This window comes from Dromaius novaehollandiae, chromosome 5, assembly GCF_036370855.1.
Source record: "Dromaius novaehollandiae isolate bDroNov1 chromosome 5, bDroNov1.hap1, whole genome shotgun sequence".
NCBI classification, from domain to species: domain Eukaryota; kingdom Metazoa; phylum Chordata; class Aves; order Casuariiformes; family Dromaiidae; genus Dromaius; species Dromaius novaehollandiae.
The window spans coordinates 9,406,033-9,430,184 of NC_088102.1; the positions used below are offsets into that span (position 1 = coordinate 9,406,033).

A 24,152-nucleotide genomic window follows, 5' to 3' on the forward strand; every position below is an offset into this window, starting at 1 on the left:
GATAACTGATAGTACATACGAGGGACTATATATCTTGGTATAGGACAAGATGACCCAGCAGCTTTTAAGGTGGTACCTCATAATTAGTAATTTTGAGCAAACTTAATACACTGAGTGAACTTGGGCATTTCTCTCATGTCTGCTCCTAAATGTGAGCAATGATGTGCATGTAGATTTGCGGCTGTCAGTATTTTAGCTCTTGGCTAAATCAGCAACAAAACCCATCACTGTATTAGGGTTCAGCTGTATGTCTTGACTCTGGCTGTTCAAGTCTGTTGCAATTTGACAGGTGCAAGCATCAGTTTAACCTCAGATTGCCTCGGAAACAGTAAATGCAAAAGATGCCAAAAGCATAGCGTGAATGCACATCTTAAGGTTTCAGATATAACCACAGGATGACTTTAATCAACTTTGGTTACACTCAAACTTCTTGTCTGTGTCTTCAGCTTAGGCAACGCACACACAAAAAAAAGCCTGAGTTTCCACATGTAGCAGCTTCCTTCTTCCTGCAGTAGGGTAGTTTCAGGTACCAGGTCGGGGAACCTCTGTCTGGGTGGTGGTACAGATGCCTTCTGTCAATCACCACATGGGCCAGACTATGGCATTAGCACTATTGCTAACAGCAGATAGTTTAACAGACACAAGCCATAAGATCAGCAATGATCAAGTACACAGAATTTAGGGCAAGTAAAAATGTTTTATATTTCACAGATTCATAAACTGCTCTAGTTTAGAACATTCTGTTTAAGTCAGCTGCAGTCTGCAAGTTAGTTATCTATATACAAAATAAATGCACAGTACGTGCAAACTTTTAACATTTCTTCCTGCTTGTTGCAGTCTTAATAATTAAGTCAAATAGCTTATGAATAAATAAAATAAGATTAAATTCAAGAGCATTCCTTCACTTATTTGATAGCCTGATGTAGTAGATAGGTAAGTAGCATAACATTCCATACTGCTGTAGAGTTCTGTAGTAAAATTGAAAAATCCCTTAGTGTGCATAGCAGTATTGGAAAACAATCAAAGTGAAATGCATCATGCATAGAAGATGAGCTCAGGTATTTGTCCTCCTTGTACTCCAGTCCCATTAGTACTGTCTGAGGAGCACTGGAACTGGAATGTCACTTTGCCACACTGCACTTCAGTCATTCCCTCTTGCCCAAAGTAACTGAGTTCATTGCCATCAAGAATAGCACTTACATTGTAAAAAGTATCTTGCTCGACCTGCACAGGGTGTTCAAACCATACAGAGAAAGTATTACTGGATCCGTCAGAGGTAAACTTTGTCAGATTTTGAGCAAGGACCACTCCTAAGCGTTTCAGTTCAATTTTGACACTGTATTCAGCCTTGCCACAGCTCGACCCATACAAACCCAGTCCTGCTATAAATATCCGTTTGTCTACAGCAAACTGAATGCTGTCACACCGCCCTCTGTACCTCCACTGGTTACTGCGATACGCAGACGACTGGAAGCGGTGGCATCGCTGAGGTACAAGTCCTTTCCTTTTGGTCAGCGGGAACTCTAGTTTGGGTTTATTTGCAGCTGTGTACCATAGGAATATATTGTGAGTTTCCTCGAGCGTAAGGATGTCAGATTGGGCAGCTCCGTTTGCAAACTCTTCCAAAGTCATGGTTGGAATCCGCACCAAGTACAGAGCTTTTCCCAGCACATTCCTCTTGTTCCGCGGCGTAACCGGCAGCCCTTGCCGTTTGCATTCAGCCTCTGCCCAGTTGAGAACAGCCTCAAAAACCACCACTTCCTTGGTGTTGAGCGCCTCCCGGGTTACAATGATCTCTAGTGTTTGCTGATCTATTTCGCAGAAGCCTTCTGACTTCAGTGCCATTTCTGCTTGAGCATCAATCACTTCCCAGCAGCGCTGCGTCAGTTCTGGCTCCTCGAAGAGCCTGCTTTGAGACAGCAGGACGCAAGCGTTCTTCGCCTCTAAGCTCGTCTCCAGAAAATTGACACAAGCCTTTGCTAGGGCCGGCACAATGTACTTCTTGGCAGCATACAGCGTAGCCAGAACCGTGTCTGCTTCCAGGTCAATCTCATCACTGTACATGTATCTGGGTGGGGGGGGACAATAAAAAAAACACAATCCTGTATATGTTTTTATATATGGTTTCTTAGGAAGAAAATTAAGTACAGGCCACAAAAAAATTAATCTATAGTCAAATCTGCTGGCAGTGAGCAATCTGACATTCAGTATTTGTCAGTGCGCTCAAGTATACAACAACACATGCGAATTGCACAATGCCAATTAAGAGAGAGATATTTTGTAAGCTACTTTGATTATGTCCACACAATTAGTAGACTTGTAGTGGCCACTTACTTTAATAGGATTAGAAAGGCTGCAGGTTCCACATCTGGTATATGGATTTCAGATTTGACCTCTGCAAGATCACCGTAAAACATAGCGTAGAAGACAGAGCTACCAACTGCCAAGACATACTGCAAAATAAAGAAAGAAGCCTTAGTAGTGCATATTGGTAATAACTGGATGTGCTAGCTTTTGATAAGAGCTACACTTAGGGAGACTTAAAAGCTGCAGTTGAGACACAGAACTGTCTAAGGCAGTTTTCTTTAATTAAAGATGGACCTGAATTACTTTCAAGATTAGACAAGAACCGTAATTAGCAAGATGTAACCCTGCTTTTAAGGGGGGAGGGAGAGGGGACCCGTACAACACTGTCTGCACAAACCTTATGGGCAGGAACTTTCTTGGATGCCCCTGGCGGGCCGACGATGAAGTGAACGTCAGCCATGAGCTCGTTATTGAACATCAGCGCGTTCCTGCAAGTTCGGAGGGGGGAAGAGGCCGGGTCAGCGTGTGCAGCCCCTCACCCGGAGCCGCCCGCCCGGTCCCGCGCGCCGCCAGCCTCCCACCGCCTTCCCCCGCGCGCCGTGTCCGTCCGTGCGGTCAGTCCTTGGGGGCCGCCCTCGCCGGGGCAGCCCGGCCCTCGCGCCTCGCCCGGCGCAGGTGGGCGGCAAGGCCGGCGGAGGCAGGGAGGCCGCGGCGGCGGACCTGGCCCTTACCTCTCGCGCAGCGTGGGGTGGAAGGACTGCCAGTTGGCGCTCTCCAAGTTGTTGTTGTTGAGGTTCTGGAGCTGGGGCGGCGGGGGCGGCTGGGCGCTCTGCTGGAGCTGCAGGGCGTTCTTCTTGCTGTTGGCAGCGGTGGCGGCGGCGGCGGCGGCAGCAGCGTTGCTGTTTGCGATATTGGTGTTGGCGCTGGCAGGGTAAAGTTCTGCAGCCATCTTCTTCTTGAGGGACAGGGGCACTATCTCATAGCATGCTGGCACCTTGCCGTTTGACTTCACGCTCTTTTTGGACTTCTTTAAGGTCTCTGGAAGCAGAAGAAAGAAAGTCAAACACTTCATGATCCTGCCATTGAGGCACCCGTGGGGCAGTGGCATGAGCGAGGGAGCGACCGGCTCCCGGGCGCGGGTCCCTCCGGCGGGATCCTCCGCGCGCTCCTCGACGGCGGGGCGGCCCCTCGGCGGTGTCGCGGCCCGGCGGCCGGGGGCCCCGGGCGCCTCTCGGCGGAGGCGGCGCTGCGGCGGGGCTCGGCGCTCACCTCGGCCGCCGGGGCCCGGCGGGGCGCGGGGCGGGCGCGCAGCTCCTCGGCCCCAGAGCGCGGGCGCGGCGCGGGCGCAGCCCAGCAGCGAGACGCAGCAGGCGCGGAGCAGCAGCGAGAGTCAATCCACGAATCCGGCGCGGGCCGCGGCCGGGGAGAAGCGCAGCCAGCCGCCGGGGCCCCGCTGCGGGCGAGCGCCGCTCCGTCCCTGCCCCGCGCGGCGCTGAGGCATCTGCGGCGGGTCGCGGCGCCGGGCCGGGCCGAGGCGGCGGCGCTCCGCGGTCCCGCTCCGGGCGGCCCCGCCGCCCCTCGCTCCAACTTTCTCCTCTCCCGCGGCGGCCGCCGCCGCTCGGCGCTGCTCCTGCTGCCGCTGCTCGGCGCTGCCGCTGGGGCCGGGCGCGGGGCGGGCGGGCGGCGCTGCCCTGGGCGCTCCCTGCGGCGGCGGCGGCGGCGCTGGTGGCGGCGGGGGGACGCGGCGCGGCTCTGCCGGGCCCTGCCTCCGCCTCCCGCCCTAATAGGCAGCCGCCGCCGCGCGCGTCACGCCCGCCCGCGCCAATGGGGAGCGCCGGGGCACGGCGGGGGGAGCCGCCCCCACGCCCCGGCACCGTGTCATTCCTGCGCGCGCCCCCGGCCCCCCCCGCGGCAGCACCGCCCCGCGCCAGCGCCCGCCCGGGGGCGCTGTGCCTGCAGCGCCGAGCACCGGAGGGGGGGGGGGGGGTGTCTGTACGTGCAGCGCCGAGCACCGGAGGGGGGGGGGGTGTCTGTACGTGCAGCGCCGAGCACCGCGGGGGGGGGTCACCGCGGCGGGGGGGTGTCTGTACGTGCAGCGCCGAGCACCAGGGGCGGCGGCTGCACTAGGGTGCGTGCGGCGCCGAGCACCGCGGGGGAGCTGCACCGGGGGGGGGGTGTTTGTGTGCAGCGCCGAGCACCGCGCTCCGCGGGCGGGGGGGCGACACGGGACGCTCCGCGCTTCCCGGGCGGCCCGGGCGGGGGCGCCGCCGCGCCGCGCTCCGCCGCGCAGCGCCCGCGGATTGGGGCGGCCCGGGCTGGCGGCGCTCGGGGCTGGGTTACTCAAGGGGAAGTTGCGAGTTTTCTGGGATTTTTTTCCCTAGAGGAAAAAATCAGTATTTTTCCGCCCCTTCTCTCGTTTTCTTCCCCCGTTTATTTCGGGCGGGTGGCGGGGACTGTGTCACTCCCCCCCGCCCCGCGCCGAAATCGCGGCTGCCTGTTGCGGCTGGGCCGTCGCGCTCGTAAGCAGAGTTTCCTAGGAAAATTCATCCGTCCCCGTTAATTACCGTGCAAATCCCGGGACTTGTGCAAGGCCGCGCAGGCGGCAGGGCGCACAGGGCGGGCGCTCCTGGACAACTCCGTAAGGTTTTAGACACCTGCTTGACAGCCGCCTCGCTCCCCTTCTGCCCCCGTTATCGGCGCACGGCTGCAGCCCAGGGGGTCTCCCCCAGCCGCTGGCGCTTGGGCTTGGTCCTGGGAAAGGCGCGAGGTTTGGGTTCAGCATATGTTTTTAAACTTCTTTAATTTTTGAGAAAACTTTGCGGCCATATAGCAGCTGTGGACATTAACCTCGGCCCTGCACTTAATTTGGGTACTGCTCCCGCCACTTACGGCTCTTCGCTTTGCTTAAAACCAAAGCGCATTTTCTGACTGTTTTGGTACTTTCAGAATTTAAGGACGTGTAACATTTTGTCGGATGACCCATGGGCATGAAATTTCGGAGCAGCTACAATACAAAAGTGTGTAAATGCATGGAAATGGGAGGAGGGAAAGCTGTGAAGAGCTGACCCGAGTCCTGCCGCGCTGCCTTGGCCCCTCGCGGCAAAACCCGCCGTGGCTTCGGGGCGTCCCGGGCGCTGCTGCGATGTCGCAAGGAAGGTTTGAAGGTCTGTTGAAGCGGGCTGAAAGGTTTCTTTTGGTGTTTTGGAACGGGTTGTTTCTGCTTATGATCAATTCACAAAATTATACTTTTTTTTTAAAAAACTCTCATTGTGTTAATACATCTTCTCACAAGGAAATATTTGAGGATGGGTTTTCCTAAGCCGTTCTTGCAGATAAGATATTCATTTGTGACCGGCACCTTAACATACATAGAGTAGCTAGGTATCTGCCAGCACGTTCCTTGGATAATTAAAATACAGGAAAAACAGCCCTTATGAATCACAGGGGCTGGTTAATCTTTCATAAACGCTTCTTTTTGTATAACTGTGTTTGGGGAGTGACAGCGCTTTGGCGTTTCTCACGTTTGGAGGGAGATACATCTGGGAGCTTCTGCTCGGGACACACGCACGTGGCGACAGGGCACATCGTTAGGACGTTGTGCTAAACGAGGCTGCTTTGATTAATTGCGAATCTGTAAGACCAGTTGAGCGTTTTTAGCCGCGTTTTCATCTTTATCACGACGTGCCTGCGTAGGGGAGCAGCTAAGGAAATTGAGTTGAGACTAATAGTTAACAATTTACCAAACCTCATGGATTTTCGGTCAAGTGATAAAAGGCTGGCAGGAAATGAGAACCTGATCCCTCAAATAAGAGTAAACATGCGTCGAACATAGCTTTTACAAGATGGTTTGATAAATTATGAATTGGCTTAGGCAAAGCACTGCTAGCTTGTAGCTGATAACGCCAGTGTTTGAAATAAGTTGATACATCAGGAGGCAGGTCCTTGGCTGATGTAAATTGTTATAATGCTGTTGACGTTAATTGGGCTCCGGCAATTTATGCCGATGGAAGGTGCCTCAGTGTTTGTAATGAACGGCATTTTGTGTCGGTGGAATGGGAGTCTCTGGAGGAGCTGTAATTAACTCCGAAGGTGGACTTTTGCTAGGAACACAGCATTTTAAGCAAACGGCTTTTGTTCAAAGCTTAATTTTTAGGTAGGTGTGAGAGAAGACGTGCAAGTTAGTTTATTTGTTGCTTTGCAGGGAATGTTAAAAGTTTTGGACCTAAGTTACCTCCTTAGTCTGCAAAAACTTTTGCAAAAGCTTAAATGTGTGTGTAATTTCACCGATACCAGAAACACTGCTTGCGTGTTGGATTCAGCATTTGGACCCTGAAAAACATGTGAAAAAACAATATTGTGCAGTGCTTTAAAAGCTTCTGCCTGTAAAGCAAGAAAGGATTTTACTTTGACTGTACCCTTGCTAAAAAGGTGTTTCTAAAGTTTGGTAATCAGAGGATCTGGCAGCAGCAGAGTCTGCGCTGTTGCGAGTGTTGCTTTTTGTCCATGAACCATGTAGCGAGCCAGCCGTGACATGCCGGTGGTGCTGCTGCTCAAGCGACGTGTTTCAGAAATTCAAGCTCAGGATTAGAAATAATTGTGTTTTCTTCTGTTGCAGATCCATGCTTGTACATCCCTCGTTTTGCACACATGCTTGAATTTGGGGATAAGAACCACGAGGTGTCCATGACGGCCCTCAGGCTGTTACAGCGGATGAAGAGAGACTGGATGCACACCGGCCGCAGGCCCTCCGGCCTCTGTGGAGCAGGTACGTGAGATCCCGGGATGGTGCTGCACCCGCGGGGGAGCCGCCTGCTCTGTTGGATGGAAGAGCTTGGAGTTGGGTACAGATGCAAACTTTTGCATTTCCTCAGTGGTGCCTTATTCTCCGGGTTTTGTTGGGCCCCTACAGATTATCCAGCTCTTCATCTAAAGAGCTTCTGAAACTCACACTGCTGTTTTACTCCTTGCTCCTGCACGCCTTGTTCAGATCCTGTGCATCTTGCATGTTGGATCTGCTAACGTCCTTCCTGGCGCTCCTCTCACCTGCCATCTCTGCAGGCGCTCGCTGCTAAAATATTCCCTTCCTGTTGTCCTCCTTTGCCCCTTCGTTTTGCCTGGAGGTCTTCTGGTATCTTTTGCTCTGTCAGATTTTCACTGACAACATTGCTGCCCCTGTTCCCCCACCCGTATGGTTTCTCGTGTAGAGTTACCAGTTCCTTCCAACTTGTGCATGATGCACGTGTTCTGACTTGCTGTTTTCTCCTTTCTCTTGCCTGTGTGGGTCTGCCTGCTTGAAAACTCCTCTGCTGCTTCTGACTGTATCAACTGGTTTAATAAACATACCTCCTGAGCCCACCTACTGCTCTTTTCTCCTTAGATTATCTCAGCTAAAAGTATCCCATTATTGCAAACACTTTGATGTGTGTCTTTATGCTGCATCTTATGCAAGAAATGCCTTCTCTAAACGTATTTTTGAGGTTAATGCCCTCTCCTTCTTCATCTCTTTCCAAGATCCATTGCTGTTGTGGTGCTTCCAAAAATCTACTGGTTTGGAAGGACTAGATTAAAAGGTAGTCAGTAGCAGGCAGTGAGGTCAGAGTAACAGAAAGCATGTGTAGTCACACAGTTCATGTATGTGCTTTATTTTATTTGAAGGATCTTATATGTGCATACTTGAATGAAGAACAGCGTATAAACCTTAGGCAATCCACAGCTGTGCAATCTCCGTGAAACTTCTGGCCTCTTCCAGTTAGTGACACTTGTTCATTGCATGTTGTTCCAAATTCAGGTACGGATTCTGTGTCTAGACTCTGTGTCAGACGCATGAGCAAGTGATTTGGTTCAGAAAGCAAGCACCAGTAGGCTGAAGCAGTTGGTGCTGAGTCCCCTACACCCATCGGCATGTGTGCAGTTCACGGGCTTTGCTCTGGAGCAGGTTTCGTGTGGTCCCCTGGCCTGAACATCTGCGGCACGCGATGCTGGGAGCTGTCTGAAGGAGCAGCCGTTGGCTCAGACCCTGCTGCTCCCATGAGGAGCGGGAGCGCTTGAGATGCCCACCTGGAGAGGAGCTCGGGCTTGGCTTCCTCGGAAGGGAGCTGCTTTTGCATGCTTAAAACTGTGCTGCGCACTGAACTGTGCATGATGGATGGGGCTGATGAAGGGTTTGCTTCAAAACTGTGCTATTGCTCTGAATCAAAATGCCAATGTAAACACAGCCGGTATTAAAATAGGTATTGAGGTGTATAGCAGTACTGCGTGAGTGTGCCAGGGCGCTTGCAGAGCAGCGATAACAGTGACAGAAATGAGAATAACAGCTTAAGCAGATTCAGTGTTTCACTTCCAGCTTCTCCAGAGTTAACTGGAGAGTTTTATTCAAGTCTAGCAAATTCTGCTAAAAAGATGGTAACTTTGAAAATGTGTGAATAGTCATACATTCTTGTGCTGTATTTGAGTAGCTCACCACAGTTTCCAAGATGAGCTAAAGCACAGGGTTTTCCAGGGTACGGTTTGCGATCAGCTTAATTTTACTGAGTAGGAAGCAAAGTTTGCATAGACAAGTTAATCATCTGTATTCAAGTATACAGCTGAACATTAGCATTTACTGCTCTTTAACTGAAGGTAGGGACAAAGATAGGGTATGCTTATCTCAGGGTTTTCTGCCTTTCTTTGGGAGCTTTTCCTCTTTTTGACATTGACTTTCCTTGCTTCTTCTCTAGCCCTGCTAGTGGCAGCAAGAATGCATGATTTCCGACGCACTGTTAAAGAGGTCATCAGAGTGGTCAAGGTTTGTGAGTCTACATTAAGAAAAAGGTCAGTGGAATTTTATTGCTTTTATCTTCCGTTTACAGTACTGAAAAGCGGCGGAGTCTAAAATGAATGTGGATCAGAGAGAAATAGGTTCTTTTCCTTTTCAGATGTGCCAAGAATAAAATAAGTACAATGTGTTCAGCTGGTCACTTTTAAGTAATAACATCTTCCCCTTATGTAAGGCCTCAAATGCTTAGCAAAGTAAGAAGCATTGTGTCCCTTTAACAGGTGAGGAGTTTAAGGCAAAAAACCTTTATGTGAGAAATGTCAACAGCATTGTCGTGTATTCAGAAAAAAACTGTTTCTCAAAGCTGAGGGTGCACCATGGGATTTTTTTCATTAATCTGGAATACTTGAAAAGTCCCGTTCTACAGCTGCGATTGAGCAGAACGTCTAAAAATTATTTTGATAAAATATTCTTTTCCAATAGTGTTGCTCTGCTAGTCAGTAGAAGACAGCACAGTGAGTCTAATGATAACTTCCCTGAAGGGGTCAGAAGTCAAATTATCATCAGAACATGAACCTGAAAATGGAAATTTCCCATGTACCTTTGGTGTGTTTTTTTTTTTAAAAGATCTACTAATATTTTCCACCTTTTATGAAGGAAGCAGAAGTAAAAATCACCCAGTTTCCTTTATTTTAGGTTTGAAAAGTTATAGCTCTCTGTTTCCTCCCAGGTTCGGTGAAAAATGACCTAACTGAAATACCATGCTTTATATTGTCCCCAGTATGAATTTTTTCACCACTTGTATATTCTGAAGTTTGACCAAGATTTGTCTTTCGAGAGCTCCCTGGCTGTCTCTCTTTTTCCCATCTCGCTGAGATCAGCCTGAGCACATCCAGCTGAATCTAACATTTGTTGATAATATTCTCTTCTTAATTGTGAAAAATGTTTGTGCTCCAGATCCTCATTTGTGGAACAGGAGTAATGCTATTTCCCTACCTTGAATGGATAGCATAGGGATGAATTTAAATTAATGTTTGAAGTGCTTTAGGGTACTATGACAGCAGGGATGTATCAGTACAAACGCCACTTTTTTCCTCTGGTCAACAGATCATGTTTTTTAATGTGCATTTTGTATAGTTAATGATTTATGCAGCCGTAATCTACTTCAAGATGCTCTGGTTAAATAGTTAAAGAGTTCATTCTTACTAAGAAAATAAGCATAATAAATTAGCTTTGGAAGGAAAATTAATTTGAGCAATTGTTTCATGCGAAGAAATCTTACTTCAAAATTCATGCTTTGAAATGTTTACTCAAGTCACACGCATCAACTAAAATGACAGCCTTATTTACTTTGACAGGGTAAACGTGACAGCTGAATTATTTTCAGGCAGCTATAATTACAACTGTATTTATCACGAATCTATAAATTTGATTGATGTTTTTCAAATAAGAGCACTTTATATAGTATTTAACGAAGGCAAATAAAAAAATTCCTTTGAATAACGGTTTTGCACCGCAGGGTTTTTCCTCTTCTTTCAAGAATTCCTCTCAAAATGCCATTGAGTGGAAGTTGTCTAAATTAATAAGCACTTCTTATACATTCTTAAAAATTTCTTTGCTTCTCAATTTGATGTACAGTTTTATTTCCTTTAAATTATTGCTGCTGTTAATGGGATTTGTAAAGAGCTGCCCTTGCTTTGTGTGGTGGGAGAGGGTCACGTGTGGTTGGGTGAAAGTGGAGGACAGTTCTTGGGAGGCCGTTCGCAAAAACGTGGCATAACTTAAAACCTTCAGGTCATAAAATGAATGACCTGGGCATAAAGGGAAGCTGCTTTGGAAGGAAGATGCAACACAGCCTGCAAGTGGCACGTGGACCCTGTCCCCCATCCTTGAATCAAGAGTTCTTGATTTAACTACCTGCTTGGCTAAAAAGCTGCGTGTCTTTCAATTTTTGGTGAGATCTTGGTAAGAAAACATCGTAATTATTTCACAGAGCCTTTTAGCTTTATGTTTCGAAGCGCACAATTAAAATGTAAAGCTTGTTGCTGTTGTTGAGAGGGAACGTATTAAATATTAATAAATGCACTGATAATTCTATCTATCTCATTTCCAGTCTAATTGAAAGGATATTAAGTTATATATCACTTTATATATTCAAAGCACTGTACAAATATTAACTAATTAGTCAAATTGTTATTTTCTGTGTAATCATCTGTGGAGATAGCAGAAATTAACTTCTAATAAGCCCAACCCTTTTACTTGGTTTTATCCTCATGCTTACGCCTGTTTAATGCACCTGTCCTCACTACTGCCTTTTTTACCTTTGCGTATTCTGCTCCTTCGTCTGTTTAGTCACCTGTTGCATACTTTTTCTGCATACCAAATGATACCTTATCTGCAAGGGGAATAATTTTTGTGATATTTGTCCATTGTGCACTATCTAATACTGTACGGCCCTTATGCCTATTTGAAGATCTTAGGCACTTCTTCAATAGAAATTAAAATAAATCAGCTTATTGTTGTTAACACTTGCATTTTACTGCTTTGGCTTGCTCTCTTTATCTTTAAGTTGAACTGCTTTTTACATAAACATATTTCTTCTAAGTTCCATAAAGTGCTGTCTGTTATAAAACCTATTTATGATGAACTTTCAGGAGGAGTGAATTTCAGTAGAAATAAAGCTTCATTTAGAAGGAATTGAAATGAAGAGCCAGAATCGATTTAAAGCACTTGACATTTATTTTTGAGGTGTTTCTCTTCACAACAAAAGAGTATTTTTGGTGAAGGAAGGCGAGACTTCGTTACACAGTAACTGCAGTCACCAAGCTGGGTGAAGGTACTGCAGGGGTTTTCATGGGTAGGGTCCTTTGCTGATACCCTGTGGATCCAACTGTAGCTCTTTCAATGACTGCATTGGTAATTTTCTGGAAAAAAAATTAAAGATTCATGCATAGAGAGAAATATGTTGCCTGCAGCTTGTCTTATTTTCATTGCAGCGATATATAGCTCACGTAAACTTTGTGCCCAAAGAGCTAGCACAGTCCCAGGCTGGGTAGACTTCTGCAGCGGCAAGCGAGGAGAGGAGCGGTTTGCCGTGGGAGCGCAGGCTCGGGACTGAGGAGACAGTGGCAGGGAGATGCGTGGCTGCGAGGTGCTGCGGGGTTGGGACTCCGGGAGTACCGTAACCGTATCGAGCTCAGGACGCTGAAAGGAGAGGCTCGAAGAAGTGTGCGTTCTGCTGCGATGCAAGTCAAATCCGTGCCCAAGCCCCAGAAAAGGTATCTATCTGATGAGTTAAGTGAGAGGCATTTCCTTAAGCTGTGTGAGCGTGGAGAAAGGTGGAGGATGTGCAGGGAGGCAGTCGAGCAAGTGCATTTGGTTAAAGTGCTGCATGGAGAGAAAAGTGGGCAGGTTGCCCCAAGTGAAGGAGCTGCTGGTGGTTTCCCCTGTGATCGTGAATGAGCAGCCATGGAGCTTCCTCACTGACCGCTGCTCTGGTAAATGAAGAAATTAAACTGAGAAATATTTGATGTCTCAAGTTAAATAATTTAAAGTGGCTTATAAATGATTTCTAGAAATCCTTCTGGTAGAGTGGGTTAAAAGTGAGCTTGATCCATGCAAGTTGGAGGTGCATATCTCTGCAAGTTGGATTGTCTGTTTTAATGGAAAAAGGGCTTTATTTTTGAAGACTCCAACTCGCAGGCAATGTTATTATCTAAATCCTGCTTCTATACAACTAGTAAGCTAATATATTAATTAGATTCCTCATATGTTTCAGTACTTTGTACTTTTTAAAATTGGCATTTCAAAATTATTTTGTCTGTTGCTTTTGATACGGTAATTAATTTATTAGCACTAACTCGGGCTTAGATCTTGTAAACAGTTTTCTGTGTTTTTGACTTTCCTCATCTGAGTGGTTCTGTTAGGAAATTAAGCAATATGCCATTTTTCTTTTCCAGGAGATCATAGAGTGCTTTGACATGCCACGGTGGAGGAACCATGCTTATGAAACAAAATTTTAAGGAATGCTAAAACATTTTGTTTCATTGGTATGATGTGAACACTTGATGGGGGGCGGCGGGAAACTGGAACAAAAATCTCCGAAAGCTTCCGACTGACAGATTTCAGGGATGCCAAGGAAGATGTGTCAGGGAGATTATTAGTGGGTTAACCATGTGCAGAAATGTTAACCGGAGTTAACCGTATGTGTAGGTGTTTGCAGAACTTCATGGTAACAAATTTGTGATAAGTTTAAATCTCTATTTTGATGTAAGCAAGCAAAAGCAACTGATTCTTAATGGCACTTTTCATTGGTACAGGAATCAATCTTTCCAGGTATCTGTTCTTTAATACTTACAGAAACCACAGAGAGCTGCCAGCAAATGAGCACAACAAATTATTAGTCACCAGTTAATTTTCAGTAAACGGCTGTGTGTGCATGCTCCTAGTCCACTGCAAAAGAGCGGTGAAATGTATCATGTAACATATCGTGAAAGTTGTTTAAGTGAAGATATTTCTCTTTGCAGTTGCATTGGGCTAGGAACAAAGTAATCTAGCACAGTTCAGTAATTGTAAATTAGAAAACCATAGTAACTAGATTACTTCTGATTTTGTGCTTACCTTTAATACGAGATACTTGCTGATGCAGTCTTTAAGAATACCTTTGTGTATAAGTATAAATCAAGTTATAGATAGGTATAATGATTATCTGTAAGGACATTACACTTTTGTTTATTTTTGTATCGGCGAATACTGTAAAATACTTCTTATATATTGTAGGAAATATTAAGCAACTAGTTCTGACATATATCCTGTACTAAGTGTCACTGTTAGGGTATGTTTTTGCATACTTCCATAAATAGTTCACACATAAGCAATGTCTGGCGTGGGAAAAAAAATAAAAACAAGGGGAGAGAGAAGGCTGATGCAATAGATGGTTACATTCGTAGTATGATAAATAATGGTTGCTTAAAGTTTGCCACAGCAGCGTGAGCTCTGAACGTGTCTCGGGTTAGCAAGTACGCAGTGAGAGCAGGAGGCAGCAGTGAGGGATGTTCTGCTACGGCCATGGGGATATAGTGAAATGTTGTGACACTTCACTGAGATACAAATCAGTTCCTTACTTTTCCAGAGTCTGCAAACACTGGAGTTGTCAAATCGGCTGATCTATTTACTAAAATATTTGTAATTAACATGACAGCTAAGATTGTGGAGATAATAGAGGTCCAGCGCAACCTCTTTTTAAGCTATCTGCTTCCTAGGACCAGACATCGATTGTGTGCTTAGAGGCGAGTGAGGAGATGCTGCGTGGCTGACCAGACTTCGCGGTCCTCCTCCGAGCCTGGCTGGCAGTTTTGGTTGTTCTCCCTCTCATTTGAACGGGGAGGGACGGCCGGTGTGGCTTTCTGCTTTGGCCCTGCTTAGAGGTCCCTCTTGGACTTCCAGCTCCTGGGCCTCCAGGAGCATTTGGGCTGGACTCCAGAAGACCTTGCACGGTTAAGGGCTTCGTTGCGCCCCACCACTCCAGAATTGCGAGGAAATGGTGGAGCTGAGCAGCTAGCGCTGCGTGCGAATCTTCTTCTTAGCTGCAGACTGGGTTCAGAAGTCTCCACTGGACAGGCTCCCCGAATCCAAACAAAATGAAAAAAACATTGCTCATAACTTCAAAATGCCTGACCCATTTTCCCTTATTGGGAGCTAAATTAAGTGTGAATGGAATCGGTTTGCTGTTCTGTGCACAAGAGTGCTTTATCTGCACACTGGTTGAACAAAAGCCTTGGAAATTTTTCTCTGAAAAAAAGGGTTGAGGTTAGCGGCAGATGACACCAAGCTCTGGAAAAATTTTTCTCCCAGAGGAGTTTGCTTGAAAGAGCCTGTGAGAAACTCTAAGAGGAGCGTTTATACTGGAAGTTGAGCCTTAGCCTGAACTGCAGCGATTGCCTCTGCTTCAGCTATAAATAGAAAATACTTGTCTGCCAATTTTTAATTTTTAGAGCCCTTCTGAATTAGTGCCAAAGAAATAATATCTTAATTTGTGTATCTGTTTATTTTCCTCCTTCTATGCATGACTTAAAATGGCTACTTTTATTAGATATGTTCAGATTAACAGAAGTACAAAATGAACTTGGATATTGTTTTTATGTGGAACTTAAAAAATAGCCCGTAGCTATTTTTTCTTCACAAGGGCGCTCCCTTGCCCCTGAAATTATCATGCTTATAATTAAGGTTGCGTCAGTTTTCGTTAGCTGCCAAACTAATGTTACCTTGTTTTATGCAGCGTAGACTGCGGCGTGCATCAGTGTGTTGCCTTGATGGCATGTGTCCAAACACTGGGTAAAATTAAAGAAATGTTTAAAAATATGTAGGCAGGATATCATCCAGTGTAAAACACCAAGGCAGACAGGTGGTTGGCAAGCGCAGGTATTTATTTATATCGATTTAAAGGAGAAGATGTTGAGCGAGCAGATCTCCCTCCTGCACTGTGCTTATCGCCAGGCTGTGCGGGTCTCGGTCCCGCCACGTCCGTGTGCCTGCGCTTGCGTGACACCAGCTGTGGGACCCAGGGACCTTTGGTGGTCACCTCTGCAGAGCAGGGACCGCGTGTGGCTGTGGGGGTCCGTGTTTAGCAGACTCTCATCCTCATCGTGACTTAGACATCTCCATACCAGTAGTGCCCTAGGGAGTGAATTTAGCTGCACAACTTTCAAGCTGTGAGGCTGAGAATCAGGTGGGGCGCTTGGTTTCGGGAGGAGGGCTGGCCTCGTGGTTAAGGCCGGCCAGAAATTAGGAGATCGTGTGCCTCTCTGTGATTTGGGGCTGGCCACTGGGGGTCCTGTGCATGTACCATCGTGCTGGTGGTGCTCACGGCCAGACTGCCGGCCCTCGGCCACAGTTCGGCTCGGATCAGGACTGTGGCGGAGGAGTGCGTGGGCCTGAGAGGGACCCGGGTGGCTTGGTTGGGCGGCTCAAGCCGTGCCACACTGTGGGTTGGAGCTCGCCGTCCAACATGGCCAGCAAAGACCACGCAGATCTGTGCCGTCCTAGTGCAGATACACTGCAGGTGCTAGGATATACCCGTGCTGCCGGTTTAGCTCAGTGCTGAAGCTGAACCCTGAGTCGAGGCTCATGCAATCTGCCTGCAAGGTGGCTCACCCTTGGCGGGACATCTGGCGGGTGCAGGATGGGTGACGTCTGGTGGTGCAGGGTGGGTGACGTCTGGTGGTGCAGGGTGGGTGACATCTGGTGGGTGGAGGATGGGTGATGCCTGGTGGCGCAGGGTGGGTGACATCTGGTAGGTGGAGGATGGGTGACGTCTGGTGGGTGGAGGATGGGTGATGCGAGTCATGCAACAGGACGGACCGGGTGAGGGAGCACAGACTGGGCCTCTGGTGCCTGACAGGAGACCTGTGTGGGTTGAGGGGCTGAAATCCAGGCTTGGTGATCTCATCCCCTACCTTCCTTCATAAATGACTGGTTTTGTCACTGACATTTTCTCAGTTGCTGTGCACGCCTAGAAGTGTGGCCATTTTGGCGGGGCTGGGTGCCTGGGTGCCCATCTCAAACTCGGAGCACACATGGGATAAAGCAGCAAGGGATCTGTGCCAAAGCGGGTGCTGGCTTTTGACAGCAGGAGAGAAGATAATATTCCAGCTCAGTGAGGCTGGCTGGTCTCAACCATCTTGTTGAAGTGGGACTGCCGGCAAATGTTAGGCAAATACAGCTGAAGGGCAATCACATGAAGAGACAGATGACTGCGTAGTTTAATGATGATGGCTGGGAAACGCTATGCTTCTAAAATAATGTATGGATTTGGCATTAAATGAATCTTGAATTAAAATAATAGTAACGGCCTCATAGCCAAGTTCTGCCTCCAGCCGGGTGGATGAGGCTCTCTCCTGGAAGGTCGGTGATGCATGCTGGAAGCCCGTTATGCCGAGAAGCATTTCTAGTCTGTTAAATAAAAGCTAGATGCTCCCACCACCAACAGCATCCTCCTCCGCTGCCGACTTTGATTTGAAAGAGAAGGGAAGGGAGCAGGTCAGTGATGCTCTAAGAGGACATTTTGGCAATGACGTCAAGGAGCAGGTTTTGGGCTGGCAGTCACTCTCAAGTACCTGTCGAATTTGGTGCTTCGTGGAGATGCCCAAACTCTGGAAGAGAGACTAGATTTTGGATGCTTTCTTCTCCTCGGCAGTGCTGGTTTCAGCTGGCACAGCTGCGCGCGTGCTCAGGATGCCGCTCACTCCTTGTTTCTGTTTAGTAAGCTGATTTCTGCAGTTGATTTCTGTTTATAAGGTGAGGACTCCCTCTCATTTGAGGAGGTAGATAACTAAAATACAGGCACTGATACTGAGTTAGGGAGAGAGTGTGATCAGGTGCTCTTGGCGTTGGCATTTGAATTGGAGTTTGTTGGAAACTGAATTTCTATCGCAGAGAAAATTCCTACCTGGGAAGGATTTTTGTTGCAATTGGAGGCAAAAGAGAAAACCATGACTGTTTTTTGGGGGAGCGAAATACTGCAAGGTCCTGTTTTGGGAGCACTGAATCACAGTCTGTTAGTTTCCTGGCTTTGCAGATGGGAGCTCTTGTCAGCTTTGCTTCTTCTGGAAGATGGGAATACTGCAGTGAAGCAGCTGCAGGCCCGTCACTGCAGTTTTCCCATGGAAAATGTTGATATTATTAAAAGGGCACTTTCTGTCAGAAAAGCATTCTGCCAGACGCTCCCTGACCTGCCTTTGTACTTAACCTTTTGTCTTGTTTTCTCCAGCTGTAAAATGGATATGATCATTCTCAACCACCTGTACAAAACGCTGAAATTTGTGGGTGAAATTATGACAGAGTGGTCTCTTTTCAGTTTCAGTCCTTTGAAAGATTCAGCCGGTTTCATGGCAATTCCCTGTGGAACTATTCATCTCTCTCTTGTAGGTAGTAACTTTAAAAATGCAAACATGGAACAAGGGCAAATTACATCATTATACGATTATATGCATTTATCTAATCCGTGCAATGTGCAGATGATCCCTTTACTTCACGGCTGCCTGTTTGTGTCCTGGGAAGGTCATTTGTTGTCCCTCTTAGAGTCGGTTGAAAATATGTTACTTTAACATTTGCTTTGTGTGAATTAATCATGCTAATACATTAAGAATATTTTTGAGCATACTCTTATGCTGTAATGGCAGACATTTTAGTTTGGGAATCTGGGATATTTTTTGGTGTTGATCACAAAAGCAGCGGGACAGGAGGAATGAACTGTATTTCTCATCTCAGTTTTTTCAGTCTACACATAATTGACCTTAGTGCCTTCCCCATTTCTGTTCAGTGTTTGTTCATCAAAAAAGTTTTTTACATAATCTAATAAATCAAAGGCTAATTTGTGATATGAAAAGATGCTTACTTAGGAGCAGAGGAAACCATTAGTATCACTTCAATTTTAATGTCTTCTGTGTTTGAGCTGAAGTTTCTAAGGATGACATGTTTATTCTATAATCTAGCAGTTTGACAAGTTTTGTTACTTTTAAAGAAGTTCTTAAAGATGTTACAGTAATATACTATACCCTCTGGCAGGTTGACAGAATTTGAAGATACACCAACAAGTCAGCTAACCATAGATGAATTTATGAAGATTGACTTGGAAGAAGAATGTGATCCTCCTTCGTTTACAGCTGGTCAAAAAAAACTGAAGATACAGCAGGTGGGCTCTGAACTGGATGCCCTGTGTATTGCTCTCCTCTCTCCTCCCTTCTGTATTTTCCTTTTTGAATCAGTTGATGCTAATTCCTAACTGACCGGCCTCTGATAAGGTTTCGTTGCATCTATTACGAGGTTCTTAGGAGATGGAGGAGTGTTAGCGTGTATGATGCCCATAAACTTAAGGATAGTTTTTGCTTGTTTTATTAGCTGGGCTTCCCAGTAAATAAAAGTTGAGAAGTTTTTGTTCCGTATCATTTTTGCTCACTCCTCCAAAGAGGCACGTGCTTTCAGATGTGTGCCAAATGTAGCTGCAAATATCCCCTGACGAGGGATCGAAGCATGGCTGCAGTCTGAGTCAACCGCTGCGGGGAGCACGGAGTCGCCGCTTGTATTAGTGCACATCCAGGACGTTTGGTGGCTGGGTAGAGGAGCACCAGCCGAGCTTCTGGTTTTGCAGGATAGCAGCATTTGGTGCTTAGCACGTGACTGCCGTGTTGCAGATGAGGGCTCAGTAACTCTGCCCAGATGCTGCCCCTGTTTGCAAGGTGGTGCAGTTACGCGAAGTGCTGCTCTCTCCTTTATGCTTGCTTACCTGCTGCGTGTGTTTCTGTTCTCGTGCTCAGGGCTTTTACCTAAGCCTCAGATCTTTTGGTCTTTAAAAAATTGGGGTCTCTCATGTGACAAATGAAGCTGAGCTGGTGGCATGTAGATCTTGGGTAGCTGTCCTAACATCTGTACTTTTATATGCTGTATGCAGCCTCCCATCCTACTCAGCAGAGATCAGAATTGGAAAGGTATATGCTTTTTAATTAAGAGACCTTGTGCTTTTTTCAAGAAGATACCACAGTCGGGAGAACTGCCATTGCCTATAACTTTTTTTTTTTTTTTTAACACATATGAAAACACATACCCTAATTGCTTTAGTCAGGCTGCTCATTTTATTCTGTGGTATATAGCACATGCTGCCACAGAGACTAGTTTTAGTCTGTGGCTTAATTTCTTTGCAAAGCATGAACTAAAGGTGGCTCCGGAGAAGAAGATTCTGTAACCATCCTACCCACATCTTACATTATTCATGTTTCAGGGTTTTGCTTTTAATATGCTAAATATTATGCTATCATTTAAAGATCTGTTAGCGTGTTTATGGCATCCTCAAGAGTCTGTCGGGTATTGCCGGTCAGTACATCAGTCTGCACTTGCATGTGCGCTGTGTTCAGCGCTGTCCTTGCGCTTGCTCACGTCTACAGGCACAGTCGTAGGGACTGAAGAGCAGGGCCTTTTATGTGCCATTTGCCAGAATCAAAGTTCCTTTGGAAGAATCAGGTGAGAGAGAGAGATTGGTGAGATAATGCTTGAAATCAGTCGGCATTTCGAAACTTGTCCATCTTACCTGTCTGACACTACAAAGTAGTTTGAATTGTGATTCAGAACCTGCTTATTGCTTTTAAAATACCGTGCAGTTGTGTGTCTGAATATATAATTCACAAATAGTACAAAGGTTTTTTTTTTAGTAATTTCACATTTAATTTGTTTTGTTGATTTTCATTTCAGCTTGAGAAGGCGTTATCAAAAAAGCTGGAGGATTTTGAAGGTATAAGTCATGTTCAGTGTAACATATCACTCAGTTATGCAGAATTACATCAATGATGGCCGAGTTTTATTTTTATTTCATCGTTACAGGTGAAATATCGAGCTATCAAGATGAAATAGAGATTGAATTAGAAAACAGTAGACCAAAAGCAAAAGGAGTATTTGCAAATTTCACTAAAGACGGTAAGTCTATAAAATGTTGTGACTATTAAATAATAATGGGTTCAGATCCAGTCTTGTGTGTATGAACTTTATTGTAATAACTGTGAACGTGTATATGCTTGTATTGTAAAAGATCTGTATTTATCATGTTGGGGTTCTCTCTGCTTTTGGATACGTATTATCAGTTAGTTATTACAAATATCAGCCTTCAAAATAACCTGAGTTGTTTATTAAAATTACAGTTCGTTAATGACTTCAGTTGTTTTTCCTTCCTGGTACAGTCTGTTTGGCACTAGTACCTGAGAATGTTCCTTTTCTGCATCAAAACTGTAGTGGACCAGCACCTAGGCCCTTCTGTCCCTGAATCCCCTAGTTAATGAATTGATGTGGAAGGGCTTTGTGCAGGTTCAATTGGCTATTTTTTATTCATAATTATCTCGGTAAGTAGTTGGCTCCTGTCGCAAAACCCTGCTGTATTATGATAACACAATGCATCTATTTTAAATGATGACTGTATTCGCAAAAATATGTTTTAATAGCCAAGGTAATGAATTTAAAGAGCATCTGGAAACTCCATATATTCATACATTGTAAATATTGTGTATTTCTTCTGCAGATTTTCTCTAAAGATTTTTATTCTTTAAGTGAGTGCCTATTTATTTAGCTTCTGTAACAGATGGTGTGCAATGATTTGTTGGGTTTTTTTTTCCCCTGTACAGATTCTATAGAAGATAATACCTCTAGCATATTTGGAGAGGAGGAGGCAGAAGATGAGGAACTGGAAGCAGCTGCTAATCACTTAAACAAGGACTTTTATAATGAACTTCTTGAGAAGGACAGATTAAAAACAAATGAAGACGGAGAATGCAAAAATGGGAGTGAAGCTCCTGTAAGGCCACCCGCCCTGGAATCCTTGCTCGGCCCGCTCCCCACTGCGGCTAGTCTTGGCATAACGGAGTCCATAAAAGAGTGCATATCCACTAAGGACCGAGAGCCTGGTGAGTAAGAGAGCTATTCAGTAAATATCCGAGAGTGGAAATGTTGGACACGTGCAGCCAGTAGTGGTTTTGCTGTGTAATTTCCGTGTATCTTGATGGTTACTGGGGCAGCAGTTCTGTGAGGCACTCTAACATAGAGATATAGGAGTCATGAGACTGGATGAGAGCAGCAGTCTGAGTCATTGACATTGGTCATGGACATGTGCTCCTCAGGAAGACCTGGAGAGCCTCACATTTTTCTGAAGCTTGAGAATGAATATCTCTTAGGCAAGTAGGTTTGCAGTCATATGATAACTGATGGGCATATTTCGAGCCATGCAGACTCAATTATGAAATTAGAGGAAGCAAATTTCTGTAAATATAACTTGAAATTACAACCCGAGTATGAGAATTGTAGATCAAGGCAGGCTTTCTCAGGAGACATTTTATTGGAGTCAGACATGATGCAGTCTGTCTCTCTGACTGAGAATCTTCTGTCATTTGCAAATGGCAAATATTTAAAATGTTTGAAAGAGAAAATAACTGGTTGTATGTTTTTTTTCCTTGATACAGATTTTGGTGTATATTTTGTTATATTCCATTTTTCTTAAAACCCCCAAATCTATCTGTAACACATAGCACTGCATAGAACAGTAAGAGCAGGACTGATCAACTGAAGAATCTAATTTTGCCAGAGCCATAAGGCAGAAAATACTGCAAACAGCCAGTTATTCAGGCAGGTTTGTTTGCTTTTTCTTATGTGTGCTTGAGGTTTATGGTGATGGCATTGTTTTTAATTTCATCTGCATCTTAATGAAACTGAGAACTGAACATATTTAAAGGGCATTTTATTCTTTTCTTTGTCATAGTTATTTTTTCCATCATAAAATATACCTGTCTGAATCATTTTTGTTAGTTGACTTGGGGGTCAATGCACCAGAACATTTTGATCTCCAAACTGTTCTGATGCTAATTTGTGTTTAACAGCACCTACTTTTAACAGTGTTATCCCTGCCTCAGCAGATGAACTGAATGCATTCAGGTTCTTATTATGTTAGCATTTGCATCCCAGAAATATAGCTGGATGATTGCATGTTTATATTTTGCCCAAACTAAATCATATAGAAACAGTTGACTGGTTTTGTTTTTGTTTTTTAATTATGATTAAGAAAATGGATGGCTCACGGCTTGTCTTTCTCCAGGAAATCAGTGGTTCATGTCTAAGAGAGGTCAGTAATGGCTAGGAGCTGTTGTTGTCTGGCTAGCCAATGACCTGTAAAAATGAGTTCCCAGTGATGGACGTTTCTCAGCTGGCATCGTTATTGACCATTTTAATGGATGGGCTGAGGACTAAGTGAGATGAAGCTAAGCTAGTATAGCCAGATACATTCCTCTGAGTTGGGCTTCAGGCAGGTGGGCAGGAGAACGCACGGCTGCTCATACTGTGGCTTGTCTGCATTTTGCTGTTTTTTTTTCCAAAAGTGGAGGACCTGTCAAATTAACTGAATGTTCAAAATCAAATAGGTTTCAGTGTATTTGTTCTCTTTGAACGCATCTGGAGAATCATTGCAGGCATTTGAACAGGTACATATTTTCTTTGTATGCTGTGAAGATGGTTGCTGAATATTGCTTTGATTGTGTGTTGATTGTCGGTCCTGCCCAAAACTTTTTTTTTGCAGTGACTCTGACATTTTTAAACATTTAAAAGTTTTTTGTTAAATCAGATTCACTTTGGCTATGTCTGTACTGTGGGGCAGTTGCACTGCGGTGCAATTCCCTACCTCGAAACCCTTGCCACATTACGATGGCTTGGTGCGGCTGCAACAAGATGCGAGTGTGCATCATCCCTTTGAGGCCCTGGTTTCCTCTGGGAAGTCATCTGGGTTCATGAAGAGTAGCGGAGCCTCAATGCGTTTTGGAGGATCGGGCGACAGGGGCAGGCTGGGAGGTGCACCTGGGTGGCAGATGGCATGTGGCCAGAGCCTGTCCCTGTGCGGCAGCGTGAAGCAATGTTGACATAGCCTGTGTTGATGATCTCCGTGTTCTGCACATGAAATGGATAAATTAATTGTCTGAAACTTTGAATAAAATATTCAGAGTGTTCATAAACAAATATAATTAGTGAAGGGAAAGGGAGCCAGAAGGATATGCTCAGCATTCATGTCTGACTTTACTGCAAAGTCGAGTTGAGTTGTGAGCAGGTATTCCCAGTTGAATTGCTGCAGCCTAACTACCTAGTACATGTGTTATATACACATAGACTAACCCTCCTCAATTTTACAGTGTGATTTTTGATGTCTAGTTCTTATGTAGAATAAAGAAAACTACTTGTAAAGATGCTTCCTATAGCTCATTTGTGCATCATAGCTCTGAATCCTGCTGAAAAACAAGTATAGATGTTTCTGTCAGCACAGGCAAGGGGGCCTTGAATTCTGCCCCATAGCTCCAGTAAACGAAAGATTTGTACGTAGAGGTAGTATCTTCTATCAGGCCAACTGGTACAGTTGGAAAAATCAGACAATTTCCAGGCCCTACTTCATGTCTGAAAAAGAAGCGGCAGTTTTCAAAGCTAAATATAGGTTGAGAGCAGTTGCTCAGAGTTTAATTTGAGATGGCTCAATTACAGATCATCTCTGGAAATGAGTAGTTGGTACCTGTGGAGGGGATGCTAG

At 45.5% G+C, this 24,152-nt stretch overlaps 2 protein-coding genes across 4 annotated transcripts in view; one reads left to right on the forward strand and one right to left on the reverse strand.

Annotated features, from left to right (window-relative positions):
* BRF1 (BRF1 RNA polymerase III transcription initiation factor subunit) overlaps nucleotides 1-24,152 on the forward strand; it is a 172,658-nt gene that overhangs the window by 78,421 nt on the left and 70,085 nt on the right. For both annotated transcript variants that reach the window (XM_064511970.1, XM_064511971.1), the window contains 6 exons: nucleotides 6,923-7,072; nucleotides 9,024-9,117; nucleotides 18,626-18,752; nucleotides 20,303-20,342; nucleotides 20,432-20,524; nucleotides 21,223-21,501. In XM_064511970.1, the coding sequence (XP_064368040.1) occupies nucleotides 6,923-7,072; nucleotides 9,024-9,117; nucleotides 18,626-18,752; nucleotides 20,303-20,342; nucleotides 20,432-20,524; nucleotides 21,223-21,501 (783 nt within the window). The remainder of the gene's footprint in view (nucleotides 1-6,922; nucleotides 7,073-9,023; nucleotides 9,118-18,625; nucleotides 18,753-20,302; nucleotides 20,343-20,431; nucleotides 20,525-21,222; nucleotides 21,502-24,152) is intronic.
* On the reverse strand, nucleotides 371-4,078 carry BTBD6 (BTB domain containing 6). Of its 2 annotated transcripts, XM_064511972.1 has the most exons (5): nucleotides 3,577-4,078; nucleotides 3,039-3,345; nucleotides 2,705-2,795; nucleotides 2,335-2,453; nucleotides 371-2,068 (listed from the first exon to the last, which is right to left on the reverse strand). In XM_064511972.1, exons 2-5 carry the CDS (start codon nucleotides 3,254-3,256, stop codon nucleotides 1,036-1,038), a joined length of 1,461 nt encoding a protein of 486 aa, XP_064368042.1. In that variant the 5' UTR covers nucleotides 3,257-3,345; nucleotides 3,577-4,078; the 3' UTR covers nucleotides 371-1,035. The 2 variants fall into 2 exon arrangements, with proteins under 2 accessions (XP_064368042.1, XP_025969799.2); XM_026114014.2 differs by lacking the exon at nucleotides 3,577-4,078 and having other exon boundaries at nucleotides 3,039-3,558.

What these genes read in the sequence shown, in the direction of transcription:
- BTBD6 (XM_026114014.2), bottom strand. Translation starts at nt 3,415, where the DNA reads ATGCCACTGCCCCACGGGTGCCTCAATGGCAGGATCATGAAGTGTTTG. An exon ending in AGAAAGTTCCTGCCCATAAG is followed by an intron (nt 2,454 to 2,704) that starts GTTTGTGCAGAC and finishes TTTATTTTGCAG; the next exon opens with TATGTCTTGGCAGTTGGTAG. An exon ending in GCCTTTCTAATCCTATTAAA is followed by an intron (nt 2,069 to 2,334) that starts GTAAGTGGCCAC and finishes CCCCCCACCCAG; the next exon opens with ATACATGTACAGTGATGAGA.